This window comes from Populus trichocarpa, chromosome 14 (assembly GCF_000002775.5).
Source record: "Populus trichocarpa isolate Nisqually-1 chromosome 14, P.trichocarpa_v4.1, whole genome shotgun sequence".
Lineage (NCBI taxonomy): Eukaryota > Viridiplantae > Streptophyta > Magnoliopsida > Malpighiales > Salicaceae > Populus > Populus trichocarpa.
The window spans coordinates 10,205,761-10,222,745 of NC_037298.2; the positions used below are offsets into that span (position 1 = coordinate 10,205,761).

At 35.5% G+C, this 16,985-nt stretch overlaps 1 protein-coding gene across 4 annotated transcripts; it reads right to left on the bottom strand.

Annotated features, from left to right (window-relative positions):
- Positions 1-18: 18 nt before the first annotated feature.
- LOC7462031 (DNA topoisomerase 3-beta) lies at positions 19-14,652 on the bottom strand. Of its 4 annotated transcripts, XM_002321069.4 has the most exons (15): positions 14,541-14,652; positions 14,397-14,453; positions 14,196-14,299; positions 13,479-13,572; positions 12,685-12,784; positions 11,314-11,557; positions 9,019-9,181; positions 8,811-8,930; positions 7,479-7,558; positions 6,324-6,602; positions 3,812-3,980; positions 2,974-3,102; positions 2,628-2,840; positions 1,912-2,091; positions 19-804 (listed from the first exon to the last, which is right to left on the bottom strand). In XM_002321069.4, the coding sequence occupies exons 1-15, from the start codon at positions 14,562-14,564 to the stop codon at positions 166-168; spliced, it is 2,595 nt and encodes an 864-aa protein (XP_002321105.2). In that variant the 5' UTR covers positions 14,565-14,652; the 3' UTR covers positions 19-165. The 4 variants fall into 4 exon arrangements, with proteins under 4 accessions (XP_002321105.2, XP_024441179.1, XP_024441181.1 ...); XM_024585411.2 differs by lacking the exon at positions 14,541-14,652 and having other exon boundaries at positions 13,479-13,567; positions 14,397-14,435; XM_024585413.2 differs by lacking the exon at positions 14,541-14,652 and having other exon boundaries at positions 12,685-12,770; positions 13,479-13,567; positions 14,397-14,414.
- Between the last annotated feature and the right edge of the window lie 2,333 nt (positions 14,653-16,985).

Genomic DNA, 16,985 nt, shown 5'->3' on the forward strand with positions numbered 1-16,985 from the left:
AAGATATGAAAACAGCAGTAAATAAAAATAGTTAATACTCTCATTCTCGTCAAGGTTCCAAACGCCACAAGTTCACAGCTTTATGCTCGTACAGCAACATAACGTAGCAAACTCCGGATTCCCTGTTTATGAAGAAGAGCAATATAATTATCCAGAAAAGCTCGTTTAGAAATCCCGAAAGCTCATCTTAGGGTCCATTTTCCCAAGACCCCGTCCCCTTCCTCTATAAGCACCTCTTCCCCTTGCCCTTGCCCACTTACCAGCTCGCTTGAAGAACGACTTTCCATGCTTCACCTCGACGAGAGAATGAAGCAGATTATCACAAAGAATACAACCAACATGCAGGGTTGCTCCATCCTCCAAGGGCGTTGTATTCTTGTTGAAATCCACTTCTATGATTGTTGAGTCACATTCAGGACATTGTTCTCGAGTAGTGGAAATCCGGTGAGCACCTTGAGGGAGCAAGACAAGACAATTGCACATATTGCAGTAAAGTCTCCACTTGGGAGCACTTATAGGATCCAAAACAAGTGTCCCATTGCATTCGGGGCAAGCACAAACCCCTTGAGCTATCAAAGAATGTCGACATGTCGGATGCGGACAGAGGAAGCATGGCATGCCGGCCCCCTTCCCCAACATCCCAGAACTACCGGTCTTAGAAGCACCAAAGAGAGCGTCTATACCTTCAAAAGGAGGACTATTGTAGCAGAGAGGACAAAGAGGGAATGACTTGCCTTCTGGACCAGCCATGGCAAAGATCAACAGCTCAAAGTTGTCCAAAGGACATGTTAGTTCCTTGTACAGCTGCAAAAAAAAAAAATTCAGCTAGTTATTAGGGAACAAAACAGTGATTTTAGACACAGGATGACAGTAATGCCATCCTAACTGCACGTAAAAGCAAACACCTCAGGCTTTGAGTGGCCAGAACCACAAACTCTGTCATAATTACTACTGGTTCACATCTTTGTGTTCCCATCAACAAAACATTATTTAGTTAAAATGATGGTTTAGCTAAAACTGATCTGACAAAAGATCTAAGAGAATAATGCTATGGGGTTTCAAATCTGATGATCAACCTAGTCACAAAATCTAATAATCCCACTGTATGGTGAGCATTTTCACCAATGAGATCCATATCATTGTGATTTGGACAAGCTATAGTAATTCAACTAGTAGCACCTGCCCATTGATACAGACCCTGCCCATTGATACAGACCCTTGGGGAATCCAAAGATAAAAAAAAAAAAAAAAAAAAAGGCATGACTGTACGAGTGGATTTGGAGTTGTCCATGAATTGACAATTCCAGTTTTAACTTTGAGAGGTGGAAGTCCACCATGATTGTTTTGTAGTGAATTCCTCAGGATGAATAGTTTATCTTCTCTCCCTTTTATTCTTCTACATTAGCAAGTTACAAGCATTATATAATGTCTATATGAAGACAGTCAAATTAAATTCTTCACTTTAGCCTTTTATTCAGCACAAGATACCCAAAACAAATTGATGCTAACAGGTCAATCTAGAATTCCTCTATATACACTCCTCAATTTGTAATTCATTTCGGGAAATGCCTGCTTAATTCAAGACATTCTTATCAAACAAACAGGAGAAAACAGAAGAAAAACTAAATTGCATAGTGAAGTGGCACAAAAATGCTCATTTGTGCTCAACGTAGTAGCAGAATGTTGAGACAAGCATCATGTCCATGAAGAAAACATGAAACTGTAGAATATCAGGCAATTTTATCCTAGCCAAAAGACAGAAAGAAGCTACTGCATGATAATATGAAACTACAGCACAGCCTCCTCAGTTTCAAAACCTGAAACATACTGTAAAGTTCTTTCTATATTTCATTCATGCATTTTGGTATAAAATCGAGAGCATTGATAATTTTTTCTGGTAAAGTTAATTACCTTGATTGTTCCCTTTTGAGGAAGATAATAAACTTCCTCGCATGTACCACAATATAAACGCGATGGCTGGCTAGAAATGTACTTCATGTACCTCAGGCATTTACCACATTTGCTAAAAGCACGTCCTGAGTCAGCAAGTGGGGAGAACTGTGCTTCAAACAATGCATCCATGTTGTCAATCTGATCAAATAGAAAGCAAGCAAACTAGTAAGGAAGAAAAGTAGTCATCACAATCAAAGTTCAACAACACTGACTACTGTAGCAGATTAAAAGCGATGTACAGCCAAAGCAGACAAATGCAATGCACTATACATCTTCATATATAGATTACTGAATATTTTTTAAAAATCCTGTCAAAATGATTGGCACAATGGTCGCCAAAAAAAGTCAAATAAATCAACAAGACTTCCCCGTCCAATTAAATAAGATGGGAAAATCCATGTAACTCTGGCATCACTTTCTCCATGGATAACACACTGATGTGATATGATGGCGATCCAGTCTACCTCACATTACCTAAAATAGCATTACTACTATTATCATTCTACAACTGACAAAAATGATATATTAATTTATAAAGGTTACCACAAAAGTTGACATGAGAGAGAGCGGAGAGGACAAAAGTTCAATGCCTAACTCCACTTTGCATCAAGCAATGCTTTCAGCTATGAATGAAAGATGAAAAAGGGAAGGAAAAGAATGAATCAAATCATGACCTGCTTAACAAAGTAACTGTACTTCCGCTTGAATTGTTCTAGCACATGCTGAACAACACAAGAATGATCAGCCTCACCCTTGGCAACAAGGGTAATCTGCTGCTCAATAAAACCACGAATATCTGGTAAACAGAGATCTGGATCAATACATTGATAGCCTCTTATTAGTGTGATACCCAAAGCAGTTGGAACCAACTTTCTACCAGCTTGTACCTGCAATTTGAACAAAAGGGAATATCAGAATTGGGGAAAACAAGACAAAATAATAAGGAAGAATTTATGTTTCTTTTAGAGCTTGTAAAAAATGAAAATCCACCTTTTTTAACAGGGATAAATAATAATGTACCTGAACATAGTTGCGCTCACAGATGTTGTTAATATGTACAGATATTGATGCATCTGTACCTATTCCATTCTTCTCCATCAGAGAAATCAGCTCACTTTCACTGAGATAATCTGGAGGAACAGTTTGCCCCTACATATTTTATGAACTCATAAAGCACCGCCATAATACTGAAACATTTAAAGTAATATTGGTTTTACTGTTGTCATTTTGTTGCATTTTATAAATAGCACAATCCTTTCCTAAAGAGGCATGGAACAGATATAAACCTAGTCAACAAGCATTGATCCACCTTAAGCCAGAAATACTGTTCCCAGACCAAGTTTAATATTTCTTTTTTGAACAAAAAAAAAATTATTAACATCAGGAGAAGAATGTACAGGCAGAAGATAAGGCATCGTCCTACAGAATAAACAAAAGAACGAATACAAAAAAGGCAAAACTAGAACAACAGTGTTCCCCAATCCCTTTGTATTATCTGGTAGGGAAAATCTACTAGATAGTCTCACTGCTGAGGCACCATAATGATGCTAAAAACACATATTTATACCAAAGAAGTCGGAAGGATAAGTTTGTTTGGAAAATCATAGAATTGCACTTGTTCCAAATGCACCAAGTCATAGCACAGGCACATTTCCACAACATCTTATCGTCTTTTCATATCCCAAAACCATCAAAGGCTCAAAGAGAATCCCCTAAGTATGATATATTTCCCTCCTTTAAAATAAAAATAAAAAAAACCCAGAGAGAGAAAAATTGAGTCCCAGTTGGATGGGACAGTGTCTAATAAAATTCAGGCACTAAACAGAAGAAATTGCAAGCATGATAGTTCCAAGAATACCTCAAATAGCTCAACTTTAGAAACTTCAATTTTATCTCCTTTTGCAAACTGAGGAAGATTTTTCTCACTCACTGCCAACCATGGCATAATTGATGTAAATCCTTTGACTGTAACATGCAGACCTATACAATGGAAGAACTCTCCACCAATTGAGAATTCTACCTTTGTCCTGAAATGAACATCATTTGTCTATGAACATACAATTAGATGAGAAACAGTACAGGGAGAAGAAAGAGAGTAAGATATCTGTCAAGAAGAAAGAAAAATCAGAAAACTATCACAAATGCACTGAAAATGAATACAAGAAGAATAGTCATTCATGCATCATTGAGTGATAATAAGTATGTGTTCTCGCAAAATAAAACTGTGACAGAGGGAGACAAAAACCATATCAATGATAGCATTCTTAAACACTGTGACTTGATTGACCACCCAAGTACCACTGACAACAATTCAATCAAATTAATATTTTGTAAGAGACACATTCAATAACAAGAATAGCAGTCTATTGATTTGGTAGCAACACATAAATGCAGTCATAAGTTTCCGTACATTGAGATGTCAAGTTTGGCTTTATACAGTTTTCTTAGTTGAAATTAAAGATCACTTGGGTTCGCATGAAGCATGGTTCCAACAATACTTGACTAAAAACCCAAGATAAAATGACACTTTTCCTTCTGATTTCTAGCTAATATAACACAAATTATATTGCACTCTACATTCTAACCTACTTACATAATCACTATACAGGTAGTCGATCCCCAATATGTACATTCAAAGTCTAATGGTCTCCAAACTCCAAGAAAGCATGGAATGACATGGTTCATATTCAACATTTGATATCAACATTAGTCTCACTCCATCCATAGCAGATAAAGCAAATAAGTTTAGCCTTAATGATGCTAAAGGATCAAGCCAAGCAGATGACTAGGATGTTTGGACTAAGCATGTAAAAAACATAAAAATACTTGAGCTGGGATCCAGATTTCCAACAAGCCTATCACATGAGTTCCTAACCTATATGCCAAGCTATTGAGTAGAACTCACACACTTGCCAAGCAAAAAAATTACAATGAAGCCACATATGCCAAACTTTACACAATTCTGATCACATAAGCTTTTTAAAATTACATCACACATGACATAAATCACTGGCCCTTAGGATGGCTCACAATGGTGGCCATTTGTATAGAAAGAGGCAACCCTCTTGTTTTGCTTTATTTTATTGTGAAACTCTTCTGTGTATGACTTCTAGATTGTTACGAAAAGAAGCAGAAGCACTGTTAAACCACAAAATAAGTTAAGATTTCCTCTCTAGCTTCACCGACACCCAATACACACAGCAGGCCATGCAACTTGACTATCATTTGCTCTGTTTGTCATGCTATGCAACTTTGTATTAGCATGGTATACTCCAGCTAAGATATGCCAAGAACACGATTGGTATATAGCATGCTATAGTCAAATCCTATCCATCCAGTGCTTGCTCTGGTAGAAAGTCCACCACAATGATAGAAGACAAACCTTCATCTCTAAGGATTCTCTAGCTGGCTTTATTGTGATGGCATCAACTGTTTCAAATGTAAGAGCTTGGAGCCTTGGAGGTTTTAAGAGAAAATAATAACTTTAGGCTTAGAGTTTGGTCAGAGAAATAATATGCACCAAAGATGTGAGCAGTAACAAGAGTTTGTAAGTGCCATAGCATTCATAACCTGTTATAAGAGTTAGCAAAAAGACCAGCTAGCAAGCTATTGAGTCGAGCACAATGGCTAGGCCTAGCCTCATTGTCCTAAAAAGTGTTTCTCAAACTTAGATATTTTGATTTTCAAGTTGATTCAAAACAAGCTTTGAGCCAGACCAAGACAAATTTGTTTGTTAGAATTCTTGACTAGTTGAATGCAGAGCAGGCATCACTCATCGCCCATCCAACCCAGGGCCATTCCTAGCAATGGCACATATATTGAAAACAATTGCTTCTGATACCAAATGAATATGGCTTCTTTTTTCTTTCCAACTCACTATGAAAGAACATAGTTTCTGAGAATTCCTTAACAAGTTGAGTTGCAGAGAGGTCATCCCCCATCCATCCATTAAGGCCAATCCTGACAATAGCACAGATGAGAAGCTGCCATTTCTCCACTCATAAACATTTGGTTTTAAGGCAAAGCATGCTTTCAATATCATTCTCTCGTCAAACCCGAAAATGCTAACAATTATGAGAATGACATGGTTTTCAGTTGACTTCAAACATCCATTGGGAGCAAGGTGAAAAGGCGATCTAAAATAAAAGCTTTGAACAGCATAATATCAGGGAAAAGCTTTGAAGTGAAAGGACATGGAATGCAAGAGAAAAGGTTTGCAAACATGTAGCAGCAAATCAAATGACAATTAGAAAATTAGAAGACCAGGTGTCATATAGGTCCATGACTGACTGTGGTGCAAAGATAAAAGCCAAGGGTAAGACAATAAAGATTAGACCATAAATACAAGGATAAAACTTCGAGACTTTTACCTTGTATACTTGCAGTCTGGAGATACAGTCCCCAGAAAATGTTGGCAGACATACTGATATAGTCTCCAAGCATCTCTTCCAAGCATATCCTCATTTGCTGACCGCATTGGAGTTATAGGAGGATGGTCACCTGCATCTTTTCCAGACTGAGGCTTATGATAACCACCAGAAAGCAGTCCCTGGACATAATCGCCCCACATTGGATTGTTTGCTAGTGCACCAAGTGTGCCTTTAAAATCAAATGAGGAAGGGTAGGCAGTGCTCTCTGTGCGTGGATAACTAAAAGAGCGGCATAAAATTATAAGGGGTATTGAATTCCACAAAGACAAGGAAAAGTAATTAAAGCAATTATTTGAATAATTAGAGGATCTAGCAACATGTATATATTTATGTATCTATTATCAATCTTCAATTCATATAGGCCTCTAATTGTGAATATTATATATTATCAACTATGACCGGTGCACAATTGTAAAATAACAGTTGTTCTATGCACAAACAGTACAAACTACATGAATTATATGCCAAACAGGGATAGGGGCTATAGAAGTATAATTCATAGACAAAGAAGTGCTTCAAAAAGATAGGTCCATATTACTGAATCAGGGGGCCTTAGGCTCTGAGAATATAAACTAACAAATCGGTTGCAAATTAACTCCCCTATTTATTGTTTAATCTCATAATTTTTTTCATGAGATATTATTTACATTAAGAAAAAGGCATATAGAATTTATTTAGCATTGCCCTTCTGCCCAGACTTCTCTAGGTGGGTCACTCACCCGAACAAACAAAGATTTAAATTAGCATTAGCATATACTTTTGGACACCCAAACCTTTGGAAACTACATGTTTGGTCGTCATAGTTTTCAGTTTTAGAATCTACCATGTACACCTGTAGGTTATATTATTGGTGCAATATACCATTTTTCTTATCCAGTTCCAGCACAATGAATCGAAAAGACAAATTTTGTCACGACGCTCAAATACTTCATATCTCAATAAATCAAACTCTAACAATAGTATTCAGCTAAGATTGGCAAATGATACAACAACATGACTATGAAAATAAGTAGAGAACTTATATTTTCTAGCCAAAACAAGTGCAACTAACCAAAGAACAAAGTAATTACATTGGGACAAGAAACTTAAGAAAACCTGATAAATCCCTGAATATATAGACGTTCAGCCAGCTGCATGGTCACTTGAGGTCCGAAGCCTAATGCACTTGAAGCAATCTGAAAAGCACATTGATGTCTTAAGCACATGTTCAATCTATACAAAGAACTTGCAGAGTTAACTCTAAGATCAGATGGAGTAAATGACAATAGGCAATCAGGAACACTGCTTATTATAATGGTGAGAGTTCTGGCCATACAACCACAAGGAGATTTGAGTCTTGAGAGCAGCCATTTCATGTAAAAATGCTAGAGTAGGATACTCTAGATTTTCCTTCCAAGTTGGACATCAATGGGAACAGAACCAGAGACCGATTTTTTTATTTACTTTAGCCACAAACTTGTATTTGACAGTAAGCACATAGCTGACACACTATCACAAAAGATTTCCCCCAACCTTTTGGCATTAAAATTTTAATTACCCATCAAAATAACCATATCATAGTTCAGAATTAGCAGTTGCCAGCATTATCTTTCATTGGCATAATAATGTCAAAGGGTTACATTCAGAACTACCAAAAATATGATAATTATACTATAGAAGTATTGTTGTTACTTGCATGGATCTTAAAATTGCATGCAAGTAGTTTAACGAAGGTGTGCATTGAGTCAAAAAGTCTCTCCCACTTTACTTACTTTGGAACATAACAACTTCTCCAGTACCATCGAATATGAATAAAGCAGATGCTTTGAAGCAGGCAAATAAACCAAGTGTAAAAAATGTTTGTGACCTTGGGCTGACCTAGGGGGCTCATCAACTTGAAAGCTGTTTGAGAACAGACAAATAGCCAGGTTTCTCTTTCCTTCTTTTATTTAGGAAAGAAGTATAATAAGAAACACAAGTGAAAAACTAACAAAAAGGAGAATGGGACTAGCAGGTACTCTTGTTTTGTCCATGCAAGTTTCCTACTCTTAAGTGTATATGCCTCATTAAAAATGGTCAGGAACTTCAAACATTAAGCTCCATGACACATTCAAGCTGCACTTGCGAGCCCATGACCCGAACTTAGTAGAGTTCAGCTCATGCTTGGAGAGTAAAGATACTGGAAAAGAAGTTGCAAATGCATAAGCCTAACCAAGCTAGCCCAAATACTTACAAGAAGCAGCTTTTTTTTTCCCAATCCCTGAATTTTTTAACCTATAAAAGGCTCACTGTGTTTAGACCAGATTCACCAGAAATTCACACCAGAAATGAGCAAAGATGCCAGATACAAAGTTGCAAATGAATAAGCTGAACCACGCCACCAAACAAGCTATACCAAATAGCTTGCAAGTGGCAGGGCTCTTTTCTCAGTCCCAAATTTTCTCTAACCTTTAGAAGGTTCACTGTGTTTAGACCAGGAGGACGGCCTTTGCTTTCCTGTTTCTCTGACATATCAGTTACTTCCAATATTCTATCCTGTAATACCAGCTTTTGAAACATCAAAGCAACCTGCAATATGTAAAAATATGATACAGCTTTTCTGTCAAGATAAAAGCTAAAACTGAGAAAATCTAGGTTAAGGAAAAGAAAGCCTCACATCCAAGTCAAATAACTTGTGACGTTCCCATTCTAGTTGAAGTTCATAGCCATCTACCATTACGTGGGGGCGCAAAGCCCAAAACTTTTCTGGCTTAAAAGTAGTAATTTGCAAATACCTCTGTACACAAAACCCAAGGGTAGGAGTTTGACACGGCCCATATCTGAAAGAAGAGGTGAGTAAACATGATTAACTGATTGCTTGAGGTAAAAAATTGGAACAAGATGGAGTTCATGTCCATACACAAACATAATCTAAAGTTAAGTGAAGTGCATTTGCAATAAAAAAAAAAAAGACCGCAGTCAGAAATCTGCAAAGCAAGCTAGACCCTTTGCCACCCCAACCAGGTGAGCAAAGAGGACAAAAAAAGAACATAAAAGACAACGAAGAAAAAAAGACCGCGGTCAGAAATCTGCAAAGCAAGCTAGACCCTTTGCCACCAAGCTAGACCCTTTGCCACCCCAACCAGGTGAGCAAAGAGGACAAAAAAAGAACATAAAAGACAACGAAGAATGCAGTCAACAGATGAAAGAGAACAATAAACAGTTACTAAAGAGTGTAATTTCCTATGAAATCAATATAGTAAATTGATATATAACAAAATAAAGTGACTAAAGGGAAGGATATAAAACCCAGAATCCACTAGGCTACCCTTGAAATTCATAAAGGGCACTTCTTGCATCCATAAGAAATTAAGGCTCCTGAAATCCCCAAACACTGATAAAGCAGAGACAGCAGTGGTACCAGTAGCATGGCTCGTGTTTCTTCTGAAGAATGCTTCAATATTTTGCTTCGTTCTCAATTATCAGTGGTTTAACTAAAAAATAGGCTATGTTGTTACATGTAGTACAAAAAAAAAGGAGGAAATAAAGGGGTAGGGTGGATAGAGACACCTTGTGAATCAAGGCAAAACCAAGGCTCTTGAAATTTAATAGAATCAAACAAAGGTTTCATGCCTTGATTAGTGCTCAAACTTGTCCAGTTTCTTGGATTTCATCCTACTACTTTCAATATGGGTAATCAAGACCTTGAACTCTAGAACATACAAATGTGGTCCTAAAAAACCAAGGTAATTTGGAGTTTTGACTGTTGACCAAATTTTAAAAATATTGAACAAACTGTTTTCAACTTGGCACCCCATGAATGATCATAGCTACCCTCAAAAAGACCCTAAGCTTCGGCCCCAACATAGGAGAGGTGGGGCTTTTTCCAAATAAAAAGGTGGTGTGATGTGGGCGCAATGTTCCCTACTGGAGAGTGTGGGATAGCCTACCTACCTTTCCATTTTTTCACCAAAAAAACTGGCACCTATACTATTTTCATAATATTAATTAGCTATATAATGGAGAAGCAGAACCCACTCTAAAAGGGTTGGTTTTACTGCAACGTCCATTTTTCAAAAACAGAAAAAAGAATAACAGAAGAAAGTCTATCAAAGGCCATTTTCTCTCTTTACCACCACTTTTTCTCCAAGTAGTAGCATAAACTAGAAGGAAAAGATGTGTGTGTGAGTGCACTATTTTTTTGGCCATTGAAATTGCTGCGAGAATGGAAACAGAAGTATCAAATAGAAACAGGAAGCTGGATTCATGGATCTACCATCTTCAATTTCACTCAAGTTCCATATCACAAGAAAAAAAATTCACAAACAAATAAAGCAAACAGTTATACCAATCAAACTCAAAGCATCCCAGTCAATGGCTGGGATGCTTTGAATTGACTCAAAACTCCTGAAGCAGCATCAGCCCAACATCTCCCTCACAGCAAAGAAAAAAAACCCAATGTCTGGATTGTTCTTCAAACCCATTGCTTTCTTTGCACAGGAGAGAGAGAGAGAGAGAGAGAGAGAGAGAGTTAGGAGGGGCGAGTGGAGCAGACAAATACTCTCTTCCTTGTCATGGACTTTAAGATTGTTCCTAGAATGTTAAGTATGGTGGCTAAATGAAGGAGAACAGAACTTCAGATAGGACCAATATTCCAGATGATCTGTCAAATGACATCATACTACTATGTGAATCATCCACATCCAAACATCAGTTACTTTTTCTTTTAATGGTTAAAGCTACCAAATCAACAAATTGTATAATTTAATCCAATGATGGGCACTTGGAAGAAAATGAAAAGATTCATCAAAATGATCTTTAATTTTCCCTAACCTTCTCTGAGCTCAGAGATTCTAGACTACAGAATAGAATTCCTATTGATGCATGGAACTGGAATGCATCAAGAAAACAATGCATTACAATGCTAAAGACAACTGCATGATAAACTATAATAAGAGAAGAAAGAACCTACGAGATAACTCTGGAATCAAGATTGCCATATTTTCCCTGGAAAAAACTAGTTTGAAATCGTGTGAATGCAACACCAACTTTCAAATCTATCTCTTGCCGAGCATCCACAGCTAGTGCCTCATATTCGTTGGGTTCAACTAGGCAGTTCATGGCCTTCAAAATGTCTTTCTCAGTAACTGAAGAAAATCGTGCGCGATAAACCTTTCTTCTATCATCATTTGCTTGAAAACCGGTACACTGAATAACTGTATAAACAATGAACTTTCACTTATTATGGTGGATAGATAGTGAAAAATTATAACTGTTTTATACTTGTTTTATGTAGCTAACATAGTCTTGACTAAATTCCAACAAATTCTAATTTTGAGGTCAAATATTTGGAGAAAATTATGACAGCCAATTTTGTGAAGAGAGCACGTGCATCCAAGCTCTTGGGAGTTGATACAGTTAACATAAATTTTAGCAGGTGAAAAGCTTATTAATAAGCAAATGCAACATTTTTGTTAGTAAGTCCAGCAAATGGTTGCTCCATCGATTTTCCAGAACAAAAAAAGTGTGTAGGTAAGCTGAATTCTGATAGAATAAAATCTACTAATATGTTACCCAAACTTAAGACACATTATAACGCACATGCACTCATTTGCATGTGTGAAGATCAGCCTCCAATTATACATCATGCAGTCCTTCTAAGTAGGCTTCCTTTCCATTTCTCAATTGCATATCTAAATAGCTATATTACATATGATGGTTCCCTCTTGGTGAGGACAGCAATGTATCTTTGTTTTTTTTAGTCCATGACAGTAATGAATAGAACACCTGCCTGTGGTGGAAATCCAAAACTCAAGCTATGGGAGGCATGAAAAACAAGACTTTTTTGGACTGCAAGAGTCCAACTGCCATTTCAGATTTAATTAGGTTCTTCAAGTCTATTCATTGCAAATTTCCTATTTACCACATTAAAGTCAAATCTCACTTTTGGCACAGTGAGTTCAAGTAGCGTAGCATAATTGTTTGGGTTCTTCTTCAATTAAGGTTTCAAACCAGTGGTTGTGATTTGCTGTTTTCTCGGTTATGATTTAGTGTTTTTAGGGTTTTTGATGGCAGTCTGTTGTAGTGGTCCAGATGATGGTTTCTCTTCTTCCTCCTAGACAAATAACCAGCTATGTATAATCAACTTTTGCACAATCAAGTCCACAAAGACACAAATATTTCGAGTCTTCCCCACTTCTCAAGGCTGATTAACCACTCTCGTTCAGACCCTCATTTTTTTATAAAGTATTAGAATTCAAATTTACTAGATTTCCATAAAAAAAAATCAAGTACTATATAACGATGAGAGTTGCATCAAAACATTCAAAAGCTATAAAGTTACCTTCAAAGCATATATTTTCTCCTTCACGATCACAGTCCAACCACAATACCAAATGATTGCAACCACGAGCTTCTTGACTTAAATGCCTACAAATATGAGCCTGCAACCATGAGCTTCTTGACTTAAATACCTACAAGCATTGAACCTTGACACCTAGAAACAGTCAAATTATTCTCTGAAAAGAAGACTTAAACCATCTGCATAAAAAAATTATAAAAAATCACAGTCCACGATACTTGTGTTCTCAATAAATGTTGAGTTCTACATATATTTGTTTAAAAACAAAAAACTACTCTATGAGTTGCAACTTGCAAGCAATATAAGAAAGCATTTATTGAAAGACATTATCATAATCACAACGGATATTGAATGAATTATAGGAGAAAGCAGCCAATGCACGTGTGAGCAAGCACCTGATTGATACATTAAGGTGTGTTTGGCATTGCGTTTCGGAAGCGCTTTTGAAAAAAATTGAATTTTTTTTTTTTTGCTTTCAAGTAATATGTTTTTGATGTTTTCAGATCATTTTGATATGTTGATTTCAAAATTAATTTTAAAAAAATAAAAAAAACATTATTTTAATGTGTTTTGGAATGAAAAGCAACCGCTACCACACTCTCAAATACACCCTAAGCATAAATTGATGGATATCACAACATCAAATTTTTACATGCAATGAAAATGTCACATGCACTGTGATTTGAGATCTTCGCACAGACCCATGGATGCAAGTATTATGATTGGCATTTAAACTCGTAAAGAAACTGCAAATAGATGACAAGAGCCAGCTTGACCTTTGGATTTGCTTCTGCCTTATGAATTGGAGCTTGAAAAAGATCAGCAGGATCAGTGGCGGCCCAGTCTTGATATTTTGCTGGAAAATCTACACTAAACTTGCATAAGAAGAGGGGAAAGGGGGGGAAACACAATAAGTAGTGTGAAATAAGCTATTGCGGCTAAGATAAGCAAAACACTTACAGCTGAACCAAAACAAATTCCATTGAATGCTGATATGCATATAACATGCCATAGATAGCCAACACTCTACTTGTTTAGTAAAAGGAACTGTCATTTAATTGCACATGTTCAATACACTTACGAGCATGGTATCTTCGTTTTTTACCATAAGCCAGAATCATAATCTATCACACGATGCAAACAAAATCCCACAATCCTATACTCCCAGTGGCGCTCAGCTATGAATATTTATACCTTTTCAATCATTGCCCCTAAGAACTATAAGTAATGGACAATGTCCAGGAGAAATCCCTAGCTAAGGTAACAGCCAATCCCGGATAACACACCCTATTGATGAAGTTAAAAAAAAATGCATATCTCCAGCACCAAGACACGTCAATTTAACAAAAAAATGAAGCAACAACATGTTAGAAAAACTAACCGAGTCATCCAACAAAAAGCAAACAGGGAACCCTATAACTTTCAACACCCATTACTTTACACATAAAGCCAAAACTAATGGATCAGCAGAGAAGGGAGAGAGAAAAAAGGACCTGAAAACATGTCCAATGACTGAAGTGACTTTAAAGTATGCACGAAATCCATTAAACATTCCTTCAAATTCATGAACCTCGGTAGTGCCTTTCCTACTATGCATCTGCACCATGCGAATAAACTCGGAAAAAGGAAAAAAAAAGAAAGAAAGAAAGCTAGGGTTTGAGAATCAGAAAACAGAGGTAGAGAGTGTCTTTTACTTGGCCGCCGGAGATTGTAGAAGCAATGGATAGAGCGATGCTAGGTTTCTCTGCAATCTGTCATAAGCAATCATTTCGATAAGAGAGCTTCTTCTTCACTACAAAGAGAGAGAGAGAGAGAGAGAGTAAAGTAGGGATGCTTACCATGAGCACTTTGGGAGGGGCCATTTTTTCGAACTTGGAGTCTCGATTGGTTTAGCAGAGGAAGGACTCTTTCCGCTTATATACGATCCAGTGACGGGAGGCGCTTGGTATTCAGCTCAGGTAGTTTTCGTTGCCTTGGATTGGACTTCTGGAGGTAAAACTTGTTTGGGCCCTTTTGCTATCGTCATAGAATGGCCCAAACCTAATTTTGAATTTTGCAAACAGGTCCAATGCTTGGAGACCAAGAGGCCTTGGCCCATCTTCTATCTATCTATAGATGAATATTCATATGAAAATCTAACAAAATAGCAGAAAATACAAAGATATTGTTTGTGTTTAATAAAATAAATTAAAAAATATATATTAATTAATAAACCGATAAATTATTGTTTATATTAATTAAATATTAAAATAAAATGCTATTTTTTCTTATTAAAAAAATACAATGCTTATGCAAATATCTAACCTTGACTTTTCTTTTTAATTTAAACTATTTTTATTTTATATTAGAGGTTGTGTTTTTTTTTTCAGTGACAAATTATTTTAATTTTCATAAATACATCATGTAAACACGTTTTATTTATATAAAGTATCAAATAAAAAAATAAGGATAAATTATAATGATATTTTTTAAATATTTAAAAATTTAAAAAAAAATTAAAAATAACTATTATTTAAAAAATTGAGCTCAGAATTAAAAAAAAAACAACAAAGAGAGCATTGATAAAAAAAAAATTACATAAAAAACCAACGCAAAGTGTGTGTGTGTGTGTGTGTGTGTGTGTAATAAGAGAGGGTAATGTCATGCGATGTATTATCTATATATTTCCCAATCACCTTAAAAAATCTAACTCTGAGTTTTGAGGTCCTGAAATCCTAATCTTCAGCTTTTTTTACATGAAATTTTAAATACACTGGATATACAATTTATTTATAAAAAATATAAAGGAAAATATTGAAAGATTAATTACAATAAAGAATTATAAAGTTAAAAAAAAATTAAAAATAACTACTATTTTAAAAATGTTCAACTGCAGCATTTTAAAAATAAAAGAGATAGCATTAATTAAAATTTAAATAAAAACAATTTGTGCAAATTAAAAAAATAGGGAGGTATTAATTATTATTTTTAAAAATAATCAAAATTTTAAAAAAACATCTTTAGGTTTAAAAAGTCAAGCCCGTGTACATGGCTAATCTAAGAGGCCACACGTGTTTGGCTAAAAACCTATTTTCGCTACTTATTTTCACATAAAAAACTAAAAACACCTTAAAAGCCTTTACAAACTCGTTTTTAATCACAAACCAACCTCTAATCTCTTTCAAGAACAAAAACTCATTAAAAAAAATAACGCTCTTGATCTTTTTTTTTTTTTTTTTTTTTTGTATTGTGAGAGAAAAAAACTATTTTCATCAAACTTTTCTCAAAAAACCCAACCCTTTATGTTAAATCTTTTCTTGAAAAGCCCAACCCTTCGAGGTTAAAAAATCTCTAAATACTTTGTGTGCATGAGAAAATACAAATATAAAAAAATCTCAACCTATTAAATTATTTATTTATTTAAATATGAACATTGATCACCAACCCACACGTTTTAATATATGTAATAATTTTCTATTAGCTTAAAACATTTAGGGCTATAAATCAAGTAAGAAAAAAATATTAAAGATTTTTCTAAGAAAATATTTTAAGGGTGTTGATAGGGAAATCATAACATTGAGAAATGACTCTTTTTTTTTCCTAATGGATGACTAAGAATAAGGTTGTGTTTGTTTTCGCGGCTGGCCAAGTATTTTTTTTTAAAAAAAAAATTTATATGTTATTTTTTATTATTTTATGTGCTGATATCAAAAATATTTTATTGTATTTCAGAGCAAAATACACTTTGAAAAGCTACCGCCACCACAATACCAAACACCATTTAAGTCTCCACCAAAACATTTTTCAATTAATTCCTCATTTATTAGAAGTTGCTTAAATAAATTTGTTGCATTTTTTTCAATGATCAAGGCTAATTTTGAACAAGTTGACACATCAAATAATATGAAATCTTTTTTTTTTTTTTAATTTTCAAGCAACTTTAGACATGCAACTTCATATTAATTTGGTCCATCCAGAGTAATAAATCTTCCGAGTGCTGATGATTAATTATTTGAATAATTTATTTTTGAAAATTATAAACGATGAGCGCAAGGCAACAACCTCCCAGCAACCAAAAAGTGAAAAGGTCACCATGTGATATAAAACAAATAGATGGCAGCCTCGAGGGACTCCACCCACTTGTTATTATATGCTTTCCTTTTCTTTATATTATCGCTTGATGGAATGGAAGAGGTGACTTTAGGATTATATTAATATTTACAATTAATTAAGAACAAAAAAGTATATATTAACAGCAAAAGCTGGGAGGTTTGCCGGCTATATGCTTCCATGTAACGATCATC

Bases quoted from the DNA above. Each gene is read 5' to 3' on its own strand.
- LOC7462031 (XM_002321069.4), bottom strand. From the start codon at position 14,564: ATGGCCCCTCCCAAAGTGCTCATG. The intron at 14,454-14,540 runs GTAAGCATCCCT...TGCTTATGACAG, and splicing joins CCCCTCCCAAAGTGCTCATG to ATTGCAGAGAAACCTAGCAT. The intron at 9,182-11,313 runs GTAGGTTCTTTC...CTCTTCTTTCAG, and splicing joins CTTGATTCCAGAGTTATCTC to ATATGGGCCGTGTCAAACTC.